The sequence below is a fragment of the Eubalaena glacialis genome, chromosome 2 (assembly GCF_028564815.1).
Source record: "Eubalaena glacialis isolate mEubGla1 chromosome 2, mEubGla1.1.hap2.+ XY, whole genome shotgun sequence".
Lineage (NCBI taxonomy): Eukaryota > Metazoa > Chordata > Mammalia > Artiodactyla > Balaenidae > Eubalaena > Eubalaena glacialis.
This window is the reverse complement of record NC_083717.1, coordinates 187,534,286-187,550,054: the sequence shown is the minus strand read 5'-3', so window position 1 is coordinate 187,550,054 and position 15,769 is coordinate 187,534,286. Positions and strand designations below refer to the sequence as shown.

At 40.6% G+C, this 15,769-nt stretch overlaps 2 protein-coding genes across 6 annotated transcripts in view; one reads left to right on the top strand and one right to left on the bottom strand.

Annotated features, from left to right (window-relative positions):
* Positions 1–10,059, bottom strand: part of VRK1 (VRK serine/threonine kinase 1) — a 93,179-nt gene extending 83,120 nt beyond the window's left edge. For 4 of the 5 annotated variants that reach the window (XM_061182882.1, XM_061182878.1, XM_061182879.1 and 1 more), the window contains exon 1: positions 9,972–10,059. The gene's annotated coding sequence lies outside the window, so the exon portion shown is untranslated. The remainder of the gene's footprint in view (positions 1–9,971) is intronic. The other variant, XM_061182880.1, reaches the window with a different exon arrangement.
* A 2,820-nt stretch (positions 10,060–12,879) lies between these two features.
* Positions 12,880–13,201, top strand: LOC133085699 (short coiled-coil protein). The gene has a single exon (XM_061182877.1). The coding sequence runs from the start codon at positions 12,931–12,933 to the stop codon at positions 13,177–13,179; it is 249 nt and encodes an 82-aa protein (XP_061038860.1). The 5' UTR covers positions 12,880–12,930; the 3' UTR covers positions 13,180–13,201.
* Positions 13,202–15,769: the final 2,568 nt, after the last annotated feature.

The following is a 15,769-nucleotide window of genomic DNA, read 5'->3' as shown; positions in this document are numbered from 1 at the left end:
TGTCCTATTCATTTTGTATTCAAGTACCTACCCCAGTACTCAACACACAGTCACTCTGGCTTCCAAGATACTCTTCTCATTTCCATCCTACCTTTCTGCCCACCCTTTCTTAGTCTTCTTTGTTGCCTCCTTTGTGTCCAGCTGCCTCTTAATATTGGGATTCCTCAGGCTTCCGTCCCCAATTCCCCTTTCATAGACGTGCACACGCACAAACACACACTCCTTTCTCCTGTATTTTCAATTTCAGTTGACAGCATCATCATCACCTACTTGTTCTTTTGAACTAGAAACTTCAGAGTTGACCAAGAATTGGGATTGCAATTAGCTAAATTAAAAAAGAAAAATTTAACAGGATAAACATAAGTTCTCATGCTTGAGCACCAAAACTAATGCATAAAAACAGAATGAAGAAGATATGGCTTAAACAGATCTAGGGGTTTAATTCAACTCTAGGTTCCACTATGATGTGGTTATCAAAAGGATATAGCTGATAATAAAAATGTAGTATGTAGAAGAAAGGCAATATTTTTTCTTAGCCTAATAGAAGAAAAGTGTTGTATCTAAAACAAGAGATGCAACTCAATTTTTTACTAATCAAGCCCTGCCTGGAGTACTGCATTCAATTTTAAGCAGTACAGTTTAAACAGGGGATTAAATCAAAGGAAAGTCACCAATGTGAAGTGACATGAAATCGTGCCTTGTAAGGAACAGTTAATGAACTAGATGGAGGTGTTTCAACTCAAAAAGACTGAGGAGACTAGATGACAGTCTTTGAGTATTTGAAAAACCATTACGTGGAACAGGAATTCAGCTTGTCCTACGTGTCTCCAAAAGACAGAATTGGGTGGGAGAAATAAGAAAGTAGACTTCCACTCAATCTAAGAAAGAACTTACTAACAGTCAAAACTTTATTAAAAACAGGGACAATTTTGCCTCCCTGGCCAGGGATGCTAAACACCCACCAATTCAGAGAACAATCCCCTACAACAAAGAACAACCCACCTAAAATGTCACCAGTCACATGGTTGAAAAACCCTGTTCTAGAAGTAGTGAGCTCCCTGTCATCGGAGGCATTCCATTATAGACCAGACAATGTGATGATATCCAATACATGACTTTCAAGAATGGTGGGAAATGAGTGGAATAAAGATTTTCTGTTTCGATAACTTTCCAGAGAAAAATATCCTCAGGCATGTTACAGTGATGATAATGGTGATGATGATAAACACTTACTGAACACGTACAGTGGACCAGACATGATACCAAGTGATTCACTGTACATATTTCACAGGTCATTCTCAAAACCACCTATGAAATAGCTACTATTTCACCTTGATGTGATGGTAAAATTAGGTTGCCCTGATATCATACAGCTGTCAATCTTCGAACTCAGATCTACCTGACTCCAATTACGTACATCACTGTCCCAACCGTAAATACTAATGACTTCAAAGCTTTCGTACTCTAGAAAACAAATGAAACAGCACATATTCTAGAAGTATCAGGACAATGTCTGAACAGGTTTGTACTCACTGCAAACCTAGTTGGCTGGGAGAAAGAGGAAAGGATTATTTGAAGTAGTCCAGTGATGAAGGAGAGATCAATTATACTGATTGTCCCCAACTGCCTACTTTTGTAAGAGCCAAGAAGCTCTTATATACCCATGGAATCTCAGTCAGAAGCTGAGATTAATGATGACATCCCTTTATCCATAGGCGTGAAAGCTCAGGATGGACAGACGTTTGAACATCCCCGACTGGGAATCCTGCCCTTAACAAATACACTAGATGCAGATACATGGTTTCTTGGCTGCCTCTACGCAAGCCCATCTGTCAGGATGGCAGTGTGCCTGCTCACATGTTGGTCAAACTGTCACTAGGGCATAGGTGCCAAGCAATGATAGTTTTAAATGGGCAGCTTGCATAGCACTGTAAGAGCTTGCTCTTCTGCAGGGAAAAAAAAACCAAAAACAAAAAACTCCGCTTTAATACTGAAGGGTTGCAATCACGAGTAAAACAGTCTTGGTCAATCTGAACATTCCAGTGGAAAAAAGATCTAGACTTGTGGAAAAGAATCAGACTAAGGAAATTAAATCAAACAGAAAAAGTGCTTTGAAGGCAAATAAGTGATTGCACTAAAGCTTTTCACACTGCCGATCTTTCATTAATACACGTCACGGTAATCTCTTATGCAGTAAAATCCTTTGCTCAACAAGTCATCATTGATGTTTTATAAAAATGGAATGATATGGCTTTCCATGTTCTAAATTAAAAAGTAGAAATGCATGGATATTTAGTAGTTTGACATTAAATAAGTTCTATTTGTTAAGTGGCTATTTTTTAAATGACAGAAGTCTAATCTACATCCAAGATAATCTTTTAAATGCACAAAAGAAGGCAGAAACCAAATGAGATTCCCAAAGGTGAACAGAAAAAGAAATGTAATTTCTTCGGGGAAGGAAATCAAGAATGGGAAGTGGATGTTAAGAAAACAGAAACTGAGTATTTTGGGTCACAAATTAATAAATTAGGACTCGGGGGCTGTCACGTATCACATCCCCCTGACTATAAGCAAAATGTCCCTAAACTACATCTAGGTTCCTATTCTATCTCTAAAGATCCTTCGGATCACTGCCATGAAGTATCTAACATTCTTATTGCTTGGAAATTCTTCCCTCAGACTAAAACTCTAATGCTGCAATTTGAGCTGTTTGTCCTTGTTCAGTCCTCGGTGATTTTGAAGAACAGCTGGTCATCATCATTCTCCATGTGGTTCTTCATATACAAGTATCAGGACATACTGATTAAATAACCCCTGAGTCTCCTCTTAGCCATGATAAATAAAAGTGATTCCATTAACTTTTCCTCATTGGACCAATTTATCAACTCTTTATGTTTTTATCATTTCAGTTGCTCACCCCTTGGACCCTTTTTAGGCCTGATAAGAAATGTCACCCACATCAACAATGAGCCACATGTACAATTTACTAAAAGAAGCATTAAAATGAAGGAGTTTGAAAGTCCAGCAGAGTTCCCAGTATCCATCACTGAGGACAGTGGCAAAAGTCTGAAATCTACCATTATTTTTCTAGGAAATACAAAGGACTTATTGTTATAAAGTGACACCACTGTTTTGGCTTTGTGGTAGACGTCTGTAACACCAAGTACTAAGTCAAGTTCAGGGTCATGGCTATAACCTGTTCTTCCTACCAACCTATTTCTGTACTGCTATACGTGCCCCTAAAACAACTTCTCTTGAAGACCATCTCTCCCATATCATTTTTCCTGCTCAAGAACCCACAGTACATTCTATTGGCCAATGAAACTGATTATAAACTGGCCAGCAGTTTTCTAGACTCATGAACCAACTATCCTCCCCTTCACTCCCATGACTCCCCAGAACAGCCAGTTCTTACTTATTTTCTCTAGGACCTAACTTTGCTCATGCTATTCTCTAAAATGTTTTCCCATTTCCTCTCAAATCTATACATAAATTTTTTTCAAGACTTAAGGCATGAGTCTTCATACCTTCATACACCTTCATAAATCTGTATTAATTTTCATCCTTACTTGCTTACTCATTTCCTCCTATCTTCATTTTGTATGCAGTTTACAGTATACAGCCAGCTGATTTTTGATAAAGGTTAAAAAAAATGATTCAATGGAGAAAGGGTAGTCTTTTCAACAAATGGTTTGGAACAGTTGGACATCCATAGACAAAAGAAAAGAAAAAAAAAAAAAAAAAAGAGAACCAAGACCTAAACGTCAAACCCTCTGCAAAAATTAACCCCAAATGGATTCATTGATCTAAATGTAAGACATAAAATTGTAAAACAGAAGAAAACTTGGAACATCTACTTGACCTAGGGTTTGGTAAAGAGTTCTGAGACATGCATGACACCAAAAACGATCCATACATTGGTAAGTTGAACTTCATCAAAATTAAAAACTTTTGTGCTGCAGAAGACACTGTAAGAGAATGAAAAGACAAGCCACAGACTGAGAGAATATATATACAAATCACATATCTGGCAAAGGACTTGTATTCAGAATATATAAAGGATACTCTAAACTCAACAATAAGAAAACAAATTAGAAAATGTGCAAAAGATTTGAACAGACAAATCACCAAATGAGATATGAATGTGTGGGAGTGAAAAAAATTTTTCCACTACTATTGTAGGTTCTTTTGCCTGGTATATTAATTAAATTGACATATGACAGATTAGCAGGAGAAAAACAAATTTAATTACACCTCCATAAAAATATGGGACCCAAGGGTAAGTTGGGCAGTTGAGGCTAATATACCATCCTGAGCTAAGGAAGGGGACAGGGGCCTGGGACTTCAAAGGGGAGGAAGGTAATTCAGACAATAAGATCAGATGTTTTGTTATTAGATGCCAAACAGATAGGTCTTTCAGATAAAAGTTATCTCTGGTAATAGCTCTCTCTGAGCCAGGCTCCCTATCTAAATTCATTTGGCAGTTGAGGTGGAGGCAAAAAGCTCTTGAGTCTTTTGGGTCTCCACTGTCTTTGGCTTATGATAATCTGCATGCCATAACGGCACATTTGGGAGAGGCTTTTTCTGAAACCCTTCAAATGGCAAATAAGCACATGTAAAGATGTTCAACATCATTAGCCATTAGGAAAATGCAAATTAAAGCCATTATGAAATACCAATACACACCTATTAAAATGGCTAACATAAAAAATACCGCTAACACCAAATGCTGGTAAAGATGTGGAGAAATTGATCTCTCATATAGTGATGATAAGACTGTAAAATGGTACAGCTCTGGGAAAGTTTGCAGTTTCTTAACAGTTTAAACACACACTTACCCCTACAACCCAACAGTTGCACTGGAGTATTTATCCTAGAAAAATGAAAACTTATATTCACACTAATACCGGTACATGAGTGCTCACAGCAGCTTTATTTGTAATAGCCAAAAACTAGACAAACCACGTCCTTCAATGGATGAATATTATGTGGCAAAGCATACAAAGGACGAGCATAATACAATGATCAAAACTAGGAAACTGACATTGATAAAGTGTTAGTAATAAAAGTACTTACTCAAATTTCAGTTTTTACACTGTGTGTGTGTGTGTGTGTGTGTGAGTGCATGTACACACACGTGTATGGTCCTGTGACACTTCATCACCTATAAAGATTCTTAAAACCGTCACAATAACCAGGACATACAACTGTTCAATCATCCCAAAGAAACTCCCTCATGCTCCCCCTCTATAGTCACACCATACCCCCCCGCCCTCACCTTAGCAAAACTGATCTCTTCTCCATTTCTATAATTTTATCATTTTGAGAATGCTATATAATGGAATTCTAATCACACAACCTTTTGAGGTTGGCTTTTTTCACTCAGTACTACGCCCTAAAGCTCTATCCAAATTGTTGCTTGTGTCAGTAGTTTGTTCCTTTTTGTTATGAGTGGTGTTCCACTATATGGCTATACCACATTTTATTTGACCATTTACCCACCGAAGGACGCGTTGGGTTGTCTCTGAGTTTTGGCTATTATAAACAAAGCCGCTAGGAACATTCACATACAGGTCTTTGTGTGAACATAAGTTTCTATTTTCCGAGGATAAATGCCCAGGGGTGCAATTGCTGGGTCATGTGTTTGGAGTATATTTAACTTTTTAAGAAACTGCCAAACGAATTCCCAGAGTGGCTGTACCATTTTACATGTGCAGCAACACATGAGGTAATAAAAATTTGGAAGTCACAATTTCTACAATGCTTTCTAAAAGCCTGTAAAACAAGTAAGACTAAGCCTCTTAAATGTTATAACCTGACCTTAGTATTTTTTAAATGAATTTTTAAAACTTTTTTCCTGATTCCCAAAAAAAGACTTCTCCTTTATTACCGCTAATGAAGAATGTATAATTAGATATAATCTGTATTTGATAGCTCTGTTGCCGTATTACATAATAAGCTGCAATAAGAAGTGGAACAAAAGCAACACTGCCAATAGAAACAGCAGTTTGTTTCTCTCTGTTCCTGATGCAGTCTATGAAGACTAAAGGCTTAACAGCACTTTCTAACACACAATGTGATCACAATGCATTTATACACAGTATCAACAATGGCAGTTTGTTCAGCTGTTACTTGGTAAGACAATCTGAGGAAAGCAATTAATCTGAAATAAAGCCGTAGTTATCTTAGCCATAAGATTCCTAACTTTATGACTTTTTTTAAAATTTTGGATATAATTGACAATTAGATAGATAATGGAGTCTCTTTGGGATTCCTGAAACAAGGAGCTAGATCTGAAGCAGACATATCTATCCCAAATGTAAACAGCAATAAGTCTGCCAGTCTGCAGAGAAAACAAAATAAATGCACAGAAAGAAACTATAAAGCCGTGAAAAGAGTGGGATGGTGCTGCCCTTGTGCCCACTGACTTTCCGGTTCTCTTTCAGTCCCTTTCAGGACCAACTATGTAGTTCTGGATATTGAGCTCCATTAAGACAAATGTGTCCTTACGATATGATAGAACATTGTCAAATCTCAAATTAATAACCTTGCAGCTTAATTACATGACTTCCATCTAGTGTATCTTCCCACTTAATATATGTGGCTTATTGATAAACATTTTAGTATGTGTATATATTTAATATCCATCCTAAATATTGGCCAGTGTGGACAGCATCTATATAATTTTCAAATCTGAGAGTACTGGTTTCTATCCCTTGGAGAGATAGGAGTTATTGCAAAGAATCATCAAAATCCACGTACCTACACTAAGACTAAATAAATAATACAATTCAAACCAAGCTGACAAAAATGTTGTGGCTAATAAAATTCCCTTTTTTTTTTTTTTGGCCTCACCGCACAGCACGCAGAACTTCCCTGACCAGGGATCGAACCTGTGCCCCCTGCATTGGACGCATGGAGTCTTAACCACTGGACCACGAGGGAAGTCCCTAAAATTCTTAATAAATTTACTCACCAATGTTACTAGAAGTAGTTTCTTGTCATTAGTATTTACTGGTGAATATTAAAAATCAAATTCTAATTATGGGGGGAAGGGCAGACTTAATACCTCTCCAGACTCTCTAGGGAGCTTTTCTTTCATCAAGTGTTGTCCATATGCCATCCAGAAAAGAGGAGAATGTGCTCGAGTTTGAGTGTAAAGATTTAAGATGCCATTGGGAGAGATGGAGCAGGAATAATTGGGCAAGTGCATGAAATTATTTCAAAACCACCACCTCAGAAGGTTAGGTACTTAAATATCATTCAGAAGTTAAGGGGACAAGATATTAAAGGGCACAGCCCTCTTTACATCTTTATAATGGCAAGTACGAACATATTCACAGGAATTCGGGTCAAAATGGCCAAACATGCCCTAGAGTATGAACACATCTTGGTTACACCACCTAGCTAAATGCTTTGTCAGGATTCTATCACCTTTCTAAATACTACACCCTTATTAAAAATTCCATATTTTCTACATTTTATCACTAAGAGTGTAGTTTTCCAAATGTGCCATACACATTTGACTCCTTGTGTGGTGGTGGCTAGACAACCGAAGTCAAAAAGAATGACCTCTATTAATTTAAAAGAAAACCTGCTTCGACGAAACACTACAATAGCAAGAACAGACTCTGCACCCAGCACAGTTCCTGACATACAGCAGCCACATGACATCTGGTGAATAAATGAGTCCACCTCTCCTCACTCTGAAAAATAACCTCGGCAAACAGGTAAAATGTCCTACCAGTCTGAAAAATATTCTCCAGGCCTATTCAGTTACCCATCATTCTTAAAACCCATCAAGACCAATTTCCATGAAAGCCTCACTCACACACAGAGGTAGCATTTACTTTCCATTAGGTTCAGTGCCTGATACATGGAGATATCAACATTTGCACACTTGCATAAATTCAGGAGTCATCCTTCTTCGTTTGATACAAGGTAAATTTTTAAGCTTTGCCTCATTTCCAGTAAGTTTTATTTATCAGATCAAAAATACTTTCAAAGTTTCATTTTTTAAATCAAAATTCTATTCATAGCACATTATATCTTCTTAGGGATGGCTTTAAGGAAAAAAAAAAACATATAGCTGTCAAAATAAAAATCTTGTTTTTCTTTCCTAGACATCTGGGACATTCACTTATGTATTTATTATTATTTCACATTAGTTCTCAAATTAAAAAAAAAAAAAAAGCTGGCCTATTTAAGAAATTTAATTTTAGGGTCTGTCAACATTTTGAATGCACTACTGTTATTTTTAAAATATACACTTGCATCCTGGAATAAAACTTAGCATAAGCTTTCCATAAAACCATTTCCTGGGCACTAACTAACTTACTATATGCCAGGTTCTGTGCTTGACACATTCCTCCATTTTCTCATTTGTTTAACAAATACCCTCTCGCGTTTTTTGCAGCGCTGAACATTAAGAAGCCATTACACTCTAAACCTGATATTTGCACTAGATACTAGTACTAAACGGACAGTAATGCTTAACACAAGTTTACTGTCATTGGGTTCAAGTTATGTTACCATATTAACTCAGAATCTGATCAGTTGAGATGCACAGAGAATAGCACCTGTGGCAGCTTCGGCAGAAGCTAGTGTTAAGTGACAACTTAAGTTGCATTCCCTTCCACAGGTAGCTGATGAACATCACCTTATCTACCCAGAAATTTAATTCCAATTGCTACAGGCTACTTTGAACAGCACAAACATAATTTGAATAAGATGCTTATATAAAGAACCCCTGCCCCCCCTCTGAAACTACTTTAAAATTGTAGATTAAATTCTCCCCAAAAGTATCACACTCAGCGTGTCATGGAAAATAAGGTGCCTTTATTCTGAACTCTTAAAAACAAATGCTGCCCTTCATTTTTTTTTAACTCTTGCAAATTTCAGACTCCACAGACGGGCAATTGCAGTTTAAAAAAAAGAAAGGAAAAGAAAAAATAATAATTAATGAGACTCTTTGACAGTTCCCTGAAACCACCACCCTCCCAAGAGCAAAACCGGTATTTCCAAGTTGTTCCAAGAAGGCGAGACGGGGAAGGGAAAGGAAGAGTCAATACAAAGCAAAGGGGGGGGGGGGGAATGGGTGACTTGATAGAAAACAAGTTAGAAAAATGGGTGGCCTCAGTAGGAACCTAGTGTCTGCTTCCCCTTCCTCTCTCTCTCAACCCAGCGACGCTGGTGCTGTTCGTCGAATTTAAATAAATCACCTATGAGTTTTAAGACCGGAGCCAAAAATTATCTCGACAGAAGGAAAAACTATTTGCTGCCCTTGAATACAGCTGCATCAGCAAAGGGTGCCACCCTGCAGCTACGGAGAGACAACAAACGACAACTGTCAGAAGGATGCGAAAATAACTCCCTTCGGAGCTCCACCGCCTTGAACCCCGCGCTTAAGTGCAAGCTCTCACCCGGCCTCAGCCGGACACTGACAGGTTAGAAAGGCCTGGAACGCTATCCTCCGGGGAGCAGGCTCCTTCCCCCATCTCGGATCTCAAGACCAACGTCACCTCCCCTGAGATGCCCTCCCTCACCCCCACCACTCTGGCCCACGGTCGCCTGTCCTCATTTTAAGGGAGCTTTTCAGCATCTGCAAAATGTCATATTTGCTTCCATTCCGTTTCCTCTGAAAAGGGTGAGCTCCAAGACGGCGGAGAGAGCCCGGCGGTCCAGGCTGGCCTATAGAGATCATCTCCCAGACGCAGCCCGAGCAACCAGGATGCGGTGCAAGTAGGACCAGCCTACATGCCGTCCAGAACCGGGAACTGAGCCTGGGGAACCGGCCTGGCCGGTGCAGGCAGCGCAGGGCCGCAGCGGGGCCTGACGGAGCCCCGGCGGGAGAGGACGCCAGCGGCGCGCCGTCCGCAGCCCACTGCGCCGCCCAAGGTCACGGCCGCCCGGCCTCCCCGCGCCGGCCCAGTCCCCGGCCGCCCCCTCCGCTCGGCGCGTGGCCGGCCTACCCCGAGCCGCAGACCCGTCACCTTCTGCTCAATACGAACTTCCCGCCGCTTTCGCCGACTCGCAACTCTTCAGCGGCTCCGACCCCTTCACACCCCGCAGTATGCGGCCTTCCCATTGGCTCAGGCGAGCGGGAGAGGCGGGGCGAGCAGGAACGCGCGGAGCGGGGCGGAGCCCGCGCTGTCCCCCGCCACCTCCCCAGAAACGCCTGGAGCCGCGGGCCGGCGCTCCCACTGCATGCTGGGAAATGGAGTCTTTTACTGGCAAAGCGAGATCCCGGTCTCTCTGCCCCCGTGGGCTTCTGGGAAATGTGGTCTGTAGCCTCGGAGTCCGTCCTTCTGGTCAGATGCTGTACCCGGCAATGCTGTAGGAACTGAAATAAATATTGCCAGTGTTCGCAGTAGCTTTATTTATTAAATAAGTGTGTTGACAAAGAGTTGGATGTAAAAGAAGTCCTACGTTCTCTTTTGGCCGAGTGTCCCCTCTGCCTACAGGCGCTTGCGTTTTCCCACCTTCTGGTCCACACCCTGATGCTCATTCCACAGCAGCTTGGTTCAGTATGCTGTGGCCTGGCTCTGGAAGCAAACAGCTCGCGATCAGATCCTAGCTCTTCCACTCTGTAGCTTTGTGACCTGAATGACTTAACCTCTGTGAGTCTCGGTTTCCTGTTTCTGTCGTGATTAAATGAGTGCTTTGTACGTAGTAGATGCCCAATAAATCGTAGAGAGTATTAATATTATTCTGTCCATTCACAGCCATGAGTCTAAATCCTACCTGTCTGTCAAAGCCTATGCCAATGCCTACCTAACCTTCTGTAGTATTCCATCTGTAATTCTCTTATGTCACAGTTTGCTTTGTAATTCTAATCAGTTGTCTACGCCTCCATTACCCATGAGACTGTAAGCTTATTGAGGGCTGGGATGCTGTTCTAGGTCAAAATCACCAAAGCCATAGGCAGAGGGAGATTTACAATGAAACTACAGGAGGTAGATGAGGCCGTGTCTGAGAAGGGCTTTGATCCTCCTGGAACAAAGCTGCTAGGGTGTCCTTGCTCAGTGTAGGCATCCTTACAACAACCCAAGGAATTATTACCTCCTGGGAGGAGGGGAAAGAGAGAGGAATGAGGAACAGAATATGCTCAGAAGTCTTCTGAGTACCCTGGCCCTGGTTCCTACTCGTCCATTCCCTTTTGATGTCTCATCTCATTCCAGGGGCCCAGAGCCCCTATTTCCATTTTAGCAAGGACTTTTGAGCACTTATTATGTGCCAGTTACAGTGTCCTTACAGATTCATAATCCAGTGGGAGAGCCAGACATGTTCACAAATTCTAGTAACTATGATTTTTATGAGCATTTATTTATTATGTGTTGGGAAAACCATTTCATGTAACCCTGAGAGGTGGGTAATATAATCCCCAGTGTCCAGATGAGGATACAAAATCCCAGAGAAATGAAATGATTTGCTCAAGGTCATACTGCTAGTGGCGGCCGATAGAGCTGGCTGACTCCAAATCCATCCTGATATCAATCACAGCTGCTGACTTTTGGAAAATGTAATGAGATAATATGGTGGCACTTAGACTCCGTGCAGTGAGAATGCAGGAAGCAGAACAAATTGTTCTGCCAGGCCTCACAGGCAAGGTAACACTGACCTAGTTACTCTGCTGAACTTATCTAGTGACTTCCACAATAGTAGAGATAGGTTCTTTTGGATTTAATGATACGATAATTAATGATTATAGATTGTTCTGAGGTCAGAAGTGGATGAATGAGGTTTTAAAGTCCTAGGCAAATGTTTCCTGCTTGTCCTTTTCTTCGTCCTGATAATGATGACATTAATGATGATGATGATGGTGATGATGGCAGCTTCCATTTATTAAGTTTTAAGCACTTTTCAGGAATTTACTAATAATTTACAAACAACATTTCAAGAAATCTTCACAATAACCCTTGGCATTTGATATTATCCCTCTCCTGACTACAGAGATAAGGAAATTGAAGCTCAGAGAAGGTAAGTAACTGATCCAAGGTCACATAGCTAGTAAGTGATACATTTGGGCTTTAAGTCAAGGTTTAGGCTAATTCAGAAGACCAAACACTTAACCACTCTCCATGCAGTGCACCAACCATTCATTTCACGTGTTTATATCTCCTGAGCATGTTTTCAGGATGCCATAGTTATTTGTCTTCCCCAAGATTTGAGAGATTAATGGTACAGAAAAATTTAATGTGCGAGCCTCCAAGAATGACTGAAATGTTTCACAGTGTACTGGTGAAACTCCCTGAGCTGAGGATGATGTGAGCTGCCAGCGATGGGTTGCTTTCTGCCCACTTGTCGGGAGGAGTGGCAGATATGGTCTACTGACACTCACACACATTTCTACTGCCTTCTATTGTCATTTCCTGCTGCAGAGGCTGCAAAGCTAAAACCTGCATTTCCCAGGCACCCTAATGCTTAGGACTCTGGATGCAAATTAGGTTCCACCAGTGAGATTCCTCAAGGAAGATTTGGAGGCAAAGTGAGGTGTCAACACAGTCATGAAGTCTTGGGATTTTTCTGCAGCGGTGTTCCAGTGCCATGTGTCTAATGCCATCAGTGTCAGAAGGCACTTGTGTTGGTGGCAGTAGGAGCTCCCTGATCCCTGGGTGGCGGGTACAGTTGTGGGTTTGTGTAGTAAAGAATTTAACCTGGGCACCTCAAACGGCAGGTGAGGGCCTTCGTGGGCCGCGGGGGGCCTGGCCCCGAGCGACTGGAGTTGCGGCCTTGAGGTTCCTTTGTGGAGGGCCCCCCGCGGTCCGTGGCGCGGACCTCCTGCCGCCTTCTCCCCGCGGATCCTGAGTCTAAGGCCTCTGTCCGCCTCGTCCCCCACCCCCCTCCCGCCCTGAAGTGGGACTGCGGGAGGGGCGTTCGGACCATTCATCAAGAATTTTGTATCCAAGGCCCAAAAGTTTGTTACCGAAGATGATGAATGCTGACATGGATGCAGTTGATGCTGAAAATCAGGTGGAACTGGAGGAGAAAACACGACTTATTAATCAAGTGTTGGAACTCCAACACACCCTTGAAGATCTCTCTGCAAGAGTAGATGCAGTTAAGGAAGAAAATCTGAAGCTAAAATCAGAAAACCAAGTTCTTGGACAATATATAGAAAACCTCATGTCAGCTTCTAGTGTTTTTCAAACAACTGACACAAAAAGCAAAAGAAAATAAGGGATTGATATCCCTTATGTCTTATGGAATTGCTGCTGATCTTCTTTTCTTTAAAACTTGGATAGATTCCAAAAGTTATAGTACTTTTGTTTGTGGCTTCACTGAGTATTTATGAAGATAATGTCAGATCTAAGCAAAATTAAGAGCATAACAGAAGACTTCCATGAGTTTGTATATTATGTCAGTCTATGAAAACGTGCAAAGGTATTGTAGAGACTTTATAATTAGAAATGCATATATTTATGAAACTTGAAAATGAATGTTATATCAAATTTGCTTTGATTTATAGGTTAGGCATTGTCTTTTATTATAGGTATAGTTAGAGATACAAGAAAATAACCACCGTGTTGTGAAAAAGTGACCAAAATCACGTACTGAATGCACAGCTTTATATACCCTGTCCACCATCGTGTGCCTCTTCTCCATTTGCTTTCTTCCCATTTTCCTTCCCCTAAGGAAAAAATTGGTTTCACATTTGTAAAAAGTAATTTCAGTAGTTAATCATCTAAGAGAGTAGATCAAACTCTGTTGAAACTTAACCAAAATAAGATACTTTCTCAGTTTAGGGCTTACTTGTTATATTTAGTAATAAGATAGGATAGTTGGTTTCTGTTTAATCAATTGAAAACCGGGGCTATAAAGATGAAGATTTTTCTTTGAAACTGAATTATCGTATTGGGAAGATTTGTTGTGAAAAACTTCCTTCGCACAAAATAATCCACTTGATACCTGAAAAGATGAGCTCTGGTTGTGTGTGTGTTTGAAACAGAAAATTTTGAGGAAAAATAGGAATAGGGTAGGAGAAGTATTCAATACTTGGTAAGTACTTGTAACCAACTCCAAATGTTTTTACTCCAGATTTGTGGTATCTCTGGCACAGATTAGATTTGGGGGGGGGGGTGGAATATATAAGAAAAGGGATTAAGTTTGGCTAACCTTATGTAAACCACACCTAGAAGGGAATAAAGTTTGGTCTCAGGTTTATTTGCAGTACCCAGATGATCAACTTTGCAAAGTCCCTTAAAAAGTGTATTAGTATCAGAATCATGAATAAAATGGGAGAGTTTTACATGTATACTAATTGATGCTTTCTCAGTATTTTATCTCACTACTTCTCCCAGAATTTTCTATAAACCCAACTACTGGTTTGCAGAGTTTTAGTCATTTAACAGTTTTTTAAAATTTAGTTTGTACATTCCATTTGGTAAAGAAATCAGTATCACAAGTAATGTTAAAATATTAAATAGGAAAAGAGATCCACTAATATAGTTTATGGTTATTAAATTTAGGCTAATCATGGAAGAATCTTAATGTTTGTATTGGTGTTAAGATTTGATGACTTTAGCTGTATGAATATATAATAGTCATACTGCAAACATTTTGCATCCCTTTGTGACCTAATTTTTAAACATTTAAAACTGTGTTGCCATTATGCTTTGCTGTTTAATAAAAAGCTGTTTCAAAAAAAAAAAAGAATTTAACCTTGCCCAAAAAGGGCTCTGGTCTTTGTCCTCAGCAAGGTGATCTCCAAGACCTTGGAATGTCAGATAGGAGTGTCTTTGTTTCCAACAATATGACACAGGGTGGAGGCTGGCCATGCTAGAAGGACCAACAATGCAATTTACGATGGGTGCTTTGGGTCACACGGTATAAGTCAAACTCCACAGGGACTGGAGACTGAGATCAGCATGTGGGCGATGAATCATACTTTTGCGACGGAGTCCCAGTAAAAACTCTAGACACTGAGGCTTAAGTGACTGGTTGGCAATTACTCCACATGTATTGTCACACACTGATGCTGGGAAAGTAGCACTGTCCTAACTCCACGGGCAGAGGAGCTCCACATTCCAAACCCTCCTGGCCTCTGCTTCTGCCCTTGCAATTTTAGTCTGCATCCTTTCCCCATAATAAAACATATCCATGGGTATGACAGCTTTCATTGAGTTCTGTGAGTTCTTCTAGCAAATTGTCAAAACTGAGGGTGGTTTGGGGAACCCTCTACTAAATTTGCAATTGGTGTCAGAAGTGAGAGTGGTGGTCTGTGTTCCCTCTAACTGTGCAAGTGACGAGAATTCCTAAACTCTCTAGTCCCAACGGCAGTCTCCTCATTCTTCCCCTTTTTGATTGTGGCAGAGCTAGTGGCTTCCTAGGTAAGGCAGTTCTCTGTTGCTCTCACTAGTGCCTGCTAGTCTAGCCCTTCAGTGATTTTACAAGTACCTAACTCCCTATATTAAATCCCTTTGTACTTAAAATAGCTAGAACGGTCATTGTGTCCTGCATGAAACTTCAGCTAATACAGGGGAGGACCTGGCCTTGCTAAATGACGTAGCAATTCTAACATGCAAGCTTTTCACATTTTAATGTCTCTGAAATCAGTGTATGTCTTACAACTAATGCCAGTTGTAATTGGTGGTGATTTTATTTTTTCTTTATTAGTAGCACATAAAATAATGGGGCATCTTAGAACTGATGGAGTCTTAGAATTTATTAAATTCTAGGATACCTGGTGCTTGCTTCCTCAGAACTTCTCTCTGGGTCATCTCTCCCCTTCATTCCACTCCCCACATTGCACACTGGATCTGACACTCTC